This window comes from Physeter macrocephalus, chromosome 12, assembly GCF_002837175.3.
Source record: "Physeter macrocephalus isolate SW-GA chromosome 12, ASM283717v5, whole genome shotgun sequence".
Classification (NCBI taxonomy): domain Eukaryota; kingdom Metazoa; phylum Chordata; class Mammalia; order Artiodactyla; family Physeteridae; genus Physeter; species Physeter macrocephalus.
In genome coordinates this window covers 43,471,622-43,478,121 of record NC_041225.1, presented here as the reverse complement: position 1 = coordinate 43,478,121, position 6,500 = coordinate 43,471,622, and the positions used below count along the sequence as shown (strand labels likewise).

The following is a 6,500-nucleotide window of genomic DNA, read 5'->3' as shown; positions in this document are numbered from 1 at the left end:
TTTTTTTTAACATCTTTATTGGAGTATAATTGCTTTACAATGGTGTGTTAGTTTCTGCTTTACAACAAAGTGAATCAGTTATACATATACATATGTTCCCATATCTCTTCTCTCTTGCATTTCCCTCCCTCCCATCCTCCCTATCCCACCCCTCTAGGTGGACACAGAGCACCGAGCTGATCTCCCTGTGCTATGCGGCTGCTTCCCACTAGCTATCTGTTTTACATTTGGTAGTGTATATATGTCCATGCCACTCTCTCACTTTGTCCAGGCTTACACTTCCCCCTCCCCGTGTTTGAGGAGATCAGTCTGAGTTGAGGTTTTGATGGGGTCATCTACATTGATGTCAAAAACTGGACGAATAATGAAAATGAATGAATGAGGATCAGTGACCAGGTGATCCATAGATGACAGTAAAGAGGAATGGGAGGGTGGTACTGCTGGATGTTATTCTGAGCCTCAGAAAAAGATGGAGTTCGTAAGAGTAAGAAGAAATAATCATCTAGAAATGGCAATGAAGAGCAAAGAAAATACTCAGGCCAGAAACTGGTAAGCCATCCTCAACCAAGCAGTCAAATTTAACATTACCCAAATGGCAGAAGCTGACATTATGTGTCTCCTGATATGATGCACTGAAAAGACACAGCACTTCTTCTTTTTTTTTTTTTTAAGACACATCACTTCTATACTATTTTTGCCAAAAAAATATTTCATCCGTGTAAGTGTAAGGAAATAATTAGACAAACTCAAATTGTGGTTTGGTCTGTAAAATAACTGACTAACCCACACTCTAAAAATGTGAATCTCATAAAAGATGGACGAAATCTTCTCACAATGACGAAATGAAGTGTATGGTCCTTGATTGGATTATGGAGCCAAAAAAAAGCTGTTATTAAGGACAGTATTTACACTATTGGGAGGGAACATCTTTTGAATATGAATTCTGTATTAAGATTATTATGTCACTGTTAAATTTCTTTAGTTTGGTACTGACATTGACACCGTAGTTACGTAGAATAATGATGAAGTTCTAGGGGTGAAAGCATCAGTGTCTTCAACTTAGTCAATTTTTTTGTAGATCTGAAAGTTTTCAAAATAAAAACTTGGAGAAAAATTGTATTGCAAAATGTTGTCAAATGTTTATGAAAATGAAATAGTAGAATAAGTATATTTTTAAATTATAACAAACACTGGAAAATGGAGAGGAGATAGGGGGATAGTGTAAATGAGCAGATTCCGCATATTCCATATCAGGAGTCAATAACTATTTTCTAATTCATAAATCAAGATATACTAATAATAGTTAGGATTTATTAAAGGCTTTATCTGTGACTGGCACTGTTCTAAATGTTTTACTTATATTAATTTATTTAATCCTTAATATTAACCCGATGAGGTAGGTCCTATTATTTGTTCACATTTCACATAGGAGTAAATTAAGTTGCCCAGGGTCACACAGGTAGCGAGCAGTAATTCAACCCAGAGAGTCAGTATTTGGCCTTAAATGGTTATATTTTTTTAAAAAAAGATGAAAATTTATAAGCTAAGTGTTCAACTTAAGAAGCTAGAAAAAGACTAGCATAAAGGGAAAAAAGCAGAAGGAAATTAGTGAAACAGAACACAGATATTTAATACAGAGAATCAAGAAAGCCAAAATTTGACTCTCTTTATAGATTAATAAAATTATCAAACCTTTGGCAAGACTTAATTTAAAAACAAAATAAAAATTAAGGAGTGAAAAGGAGCTATAACTAAATACATTGCAAACAATAAAAGAGAAGGGACTATTATGAAAAATTTTGCACATAAATATGAAAACATAGGTGAAATGAACAAATCAGAATTTGCTGAAACTGGCTCAAGAAAAATAAAATATTTAGGTAGCTCTATTGTCACAAAATATTTTAATTCCATAGTTTAAAATCTTCCCTAAAAGAGAATGAGACCCAGAATTTTACTGAAGGAATAAATAACTCCAGTCTTATACATCTGTTTCAAAATGTAGAAGAGGGAATATTCCCAACTTATTGTATGAAACTATCATAAACCTCAAAATTTGATAAGAATAGTGTGAAAAAGGATCATTATAGACCAATTTAGCATAGAGGCAAAAATTCTAAAGAATATTGAAAAGTTGAATGTGGAAATTTATAAGGATACTCCATTATGACCAAGTTGGATTTATCTTAGCCATGCAAAGATGATTTGACATATAAAACTGTTGACTGTAATTTGCCATATAAACAGATTAAAGGAGAAAAATAGTATGCTCATCTCACTAAATGCAGAAAAGGTATTTGATAAAATTTAACATCTATTCATGATTAAAAAATGAAAAAGTTATTAGCATATTAGGAATGGAAGAGAACTTCCTTAACCTGAAAAGAATGATCTATTATTCCATTAATATGGAGTACAATTCTGTTTGTAAGTGCAGATTGTTTACTTCTTTTCAGTTAACTGATAGATTTTTTTTAAATTGAAGTATAGTTGATTTACAATGTTGTGTTAATTTCTGCTCTACAGCAAAGTGATAGTTAACTGATAGATTTAACCAGGACCTCCTGGAAGCATGATTTAACTCAGAGGAGTGAGTCTAATGATAAGAATTTCTAGGATCATTGGAAGTCAGGCAGAGGAAATGTTTTTGGGAAGCCCTGTGGTGCTCTTCAAATCTTATTAATATGCATAGACTATGGTTTATGTATTTTCATTCATCCAGTAAATACTAATTAAATAACTACACTGTACCAGGCTCTCTCTTGGGTGGGGATACCTTGATGAAAGACAGTCCTGTTGTCAAGAAACTCACTCCAGTGGAGACAGTCATACAGTCAGAAGACGCTGCCTGTGATAGGAGAATGCACAGAACGTCTTGGGGAGCACAAGGAAGCTCATTAATTCACACACTGGAGGAATGGGCTAATGAAGGAAGACTTGGAACAGTATTTTAAAGAACAAGTTAGAGGGCTAACCTTACAGCCATATTAAGATCAGACATTAATTTGACTCCTCTTCACTCTCCTTTTAAACTTATAATTCTATTTATGACTTCAGCCAATAATATAGCTAATATTTATTGAGGACTTACTATGTGCCCTGCCCTATTGTAAGCACTTTATGTGTATTAACCCATTCAATCCTCATAGCAGTGTTGTGAGGCATGTACTATAATTAACCCCATTTTACAGATGAGAAGACTGTTAAGTAACTTTCCTAAGATTACTCAGCTAGTCACAGATAGAACCTGATTCAGACCTTGGCGTTCTTATTCCAGACCCGTGCTCCATGTGCCCTATCACTAAACCACACTGCTTCTCCACAGATTGTAACCATTGTAGTCTTCCGCTTTTCAATAGAGTTGTTTGGGTTTTTTTTTAAACAATTTTTTTGATGTGGACCTTTTTTTTTTTTTTTTTTTTTTTTTTTTTTTTTTGCGGTACACGGGCCCCTCACTGATGTGGCCTCTCCCGTTGCGGAGCACAGGCTCCGGATGCGCAGGCTTAGCGGCCATGGCTCATGGTCCCAGCCGCTCCACGGCATGTGGGATCTTCCCGGACCGGGGCATGAACCTGTGTCCCCTGCATCGGCAGGCGGGCTCTCAACCACTGCGCCACCAGGGAAGCCCTGATGTGGACCATTTTTAAAGTCTTTATTGATTTGTTACAATATTGCTTCTGTTTTATGTTTTGGTTTTTTGGCCACGAGGCATGTGGGATCTTAGCTCCCTGACCAGGGATTGAACCTGCACCCCCTGCATTGGAAGGCGAAGTCTTAACCACTGGACCGCCGGGGAAGTCCCGTCAATAGAGTTTAGAGAAAGGTGCAACAAAGAGAACTACTGCTGAGATCTGTGAAAACTTTGCTATGAGTGTAGTATTTGTATTCTTGTTGTCTTAAGCTGCAAGTCTTGATCTTAGACATTTTGGGCATAGTCTCTGGATACCACATTTACTCAGGTTAGATCTACCATTTCAATCAAGTTAAAAGGGTTCACCTATAAAATATTAAGAAGTAGAGCTTAGGTTGTTTTTGTTTGTTTGCTTGTGGTTTGGAGTTTTGTTTTTGTGTGTAGATAGATGCCCCAAGACATCTTTTACCAAAAAATTCTATCTAAATGTTGTTGAAGCTCCCACCTTTGCCATGAAGTCTCATGTGTTTACTTTAGGTTTTTGTGGGAGTTTCTTTGTTTTTTGGGGTTTTTTACTCTTCCTTATCCCAGGCTTTTTCTACTCTCTTGTTCAGGATTCTGTAGATTCCAAGTAAAAGAAATTCACTTCAAAATAGTTAAGCTGAAAAGAGTGGTTATTGCAAGAGTACTAAGACCATTGACTGAATCAGTAGATGGGGCAGTTCCTAGACACAGGAATGAAGTTGGAGATTTGGTTCTCCCAGCACTCCCTCTCTCTCCAACTCTATCTCTAATCTTTGCTTCTCTCTTTCCTGTTTTGACTTCATTCCTACCCCTGATGGCCTCACTAGGAAGTGGGGCAGCTCCAGGTTTACCTTATCCCATGTTGATGATTTAGTGAAGGAAAGACTTCTTTCTCCCCTCTTTAATGTATCTGAATCCCGGGAAGGGATTGTGGCCCAGCCTGGATCACGTGCACATCCTTTGAACCAGTCATTCTTGCCAGGGAGGTGAGGTGCTGTGATTGTTTAGATCAAGTGACCACACTTGGGTGGGAGTAGGAGGAGCACTGAATCTGACAGACTCATCAAAACCACATAGAAGGGTGGGATTGGGGGGTAAATCAGCTTCCCAAAAGGAGGAAGGGTGCAGTTAGCAGAAGAGGGAAAAGAAATGCTGAACAGATAATCACAAGTTTCTGCGAAGGCACTTATCTATATCCCAGATTTTGGCACTTTACTTTGAGACTGAACTCTTTGAAGACAAGGACTATAGACTTGGGAGTCAAGACGGCCTTGGATTGGATTGCTGTGAATCTTTATAGCACTTTGCACAGAGCTAGATGCTCAATAAACAGTTGTTTATTTTAATTCCTGTTTGGAACACTTTTCATTATTTTGGCCCATTCTAGTCATGGTTTTAGGTAGACATTATCTTTTCCATTTTTAGTTATTAAATTATTTAATATTTATTTAAATTAAATAAATATTGAATAATTATTAAATTATTGAATAATTGCTTCTGTGTTTAGTTCAGTATTTTACTGGGTAAAAGTTATGGGTAACTTGGTTAAACTACATGTGTCAAAAATATAACTGAACAAAATTCCTCTTCAAATGTTATAATCAAATTGTTTCCCCGTATTTTTAATAGATTGCTTTTTTATTGAAAATGAAGTACCAAATCAAAGAACTGGCTTGTCAAAGAGTCTGTGTTCCTTAGAAATGAATTAATATAAAAGCAGATGATTTTAACATGCATTTGTCCTCATTGGCCACATACCTTAAATACTGTTTTCAAGAATTTTTCAATCATCTAGATTTTTTAAGACTTTTAATCTTTTTACTTTAGTTTAACATGCTTTATGATTTTTATCTTTTAATGCAGTTGCCACATTTTTGCATAAGACAAAAGTATTTAAATCAATGCCACGTTGACTTTTTATTTTCTCCTTAGGAACTGAGAGAAAGCTACAATACACAGCAGTTAGCCCTTGAACAACTTTATAAGATCAAACGTGACAAACTGAGGGAAATTGAAAGAAAAAGATCAGAGCTAATACAGAAAAAGAAACTAGAAGACGAGGCTACAAGGTAATATAGTTGATAAATTTATTATACTCTATTGCTATTAGAATTCTAATTTTGTTGCCCATATATTTAGTTTGACTATGAAATACTAAGGGGAATAAAATGATTATCCTAAGATGCTAATTAGTTTCTAAATTTTAGAAGTTCAGTCCTTCTTTTGTGGACTGAGTTTACAGTAACCAATTTTATGTTCCATTAGTGAAAAATACAGTCTTTGGAGTCAAACTTGGTTTAGAATTCTTGATCTACCACTTACTATCTGGATGATCTTGGTTAAGTCACTTTACCTTTTGGAACCTCAGTTTTTCCATATGAAAAATAGAAACATTAATGCATACCTCGTAAGTAACTCAGAATTAAATAAAACTAAAGAACCAAGTATAATGTTTTGCAGGTAATAAGCACTCATTATTTCTATCTCTCCATAATAAATCCATTACCGTTTCCTGAAAAATCATAAAAACCAAGTACTTAATTTTATAGAGTGTAATATTGAGTGAAGAAATGCCATGTTGATGCAGGCTTCTTTGTATATACCTGAGCTATATCAACTGCCTATATTTATAGCAAGGAAAAGTGAGACAGTTGTGGTATCTGAAGCTTAGAACCATTCATTTAGAGACTTTGAATGATTTTTTTTTTCTATCGGTAAGATTCTATTTCTGATATGTTCCTATGTTTCTCCCAAGTTCTCTAGTGTCAGAAATTATTATAGGGCTTCCCTGGTGGCGCAGTGGTTGCGCGTCCGCCTGCCTATGCAGGGGAACCGGGTTCGCGCC

At 35.7% G+C, this 6,500-nt stretch overlaps 1 protein-coding gene across 6 annotated transcripts in view; it reads left to right on the top strand.

Annotated features, from left to right (window-relative positions):
- The window catches only part of ITSN2 (intersectin 2), a 124,997-nt gene that overhangs the window by 73,430 nt on the left and 45,067 nt on the right, over positions 1-6,500 (top strand). For all 6 annotated transcript variants that reach the window (XM_055089067.1, XM_028496977.2, XM_028496978.2 and 3 more), the window contains one exon: positions 5,588-5,724. In XM_055089067.1, the coding sequence (XP_054945042.1) occupies positions 5,588-5,724 (137 nt within the window). The remainder of the gene's footprint in view (positions 1-5,587; positions 5,725-6,500) is intronic.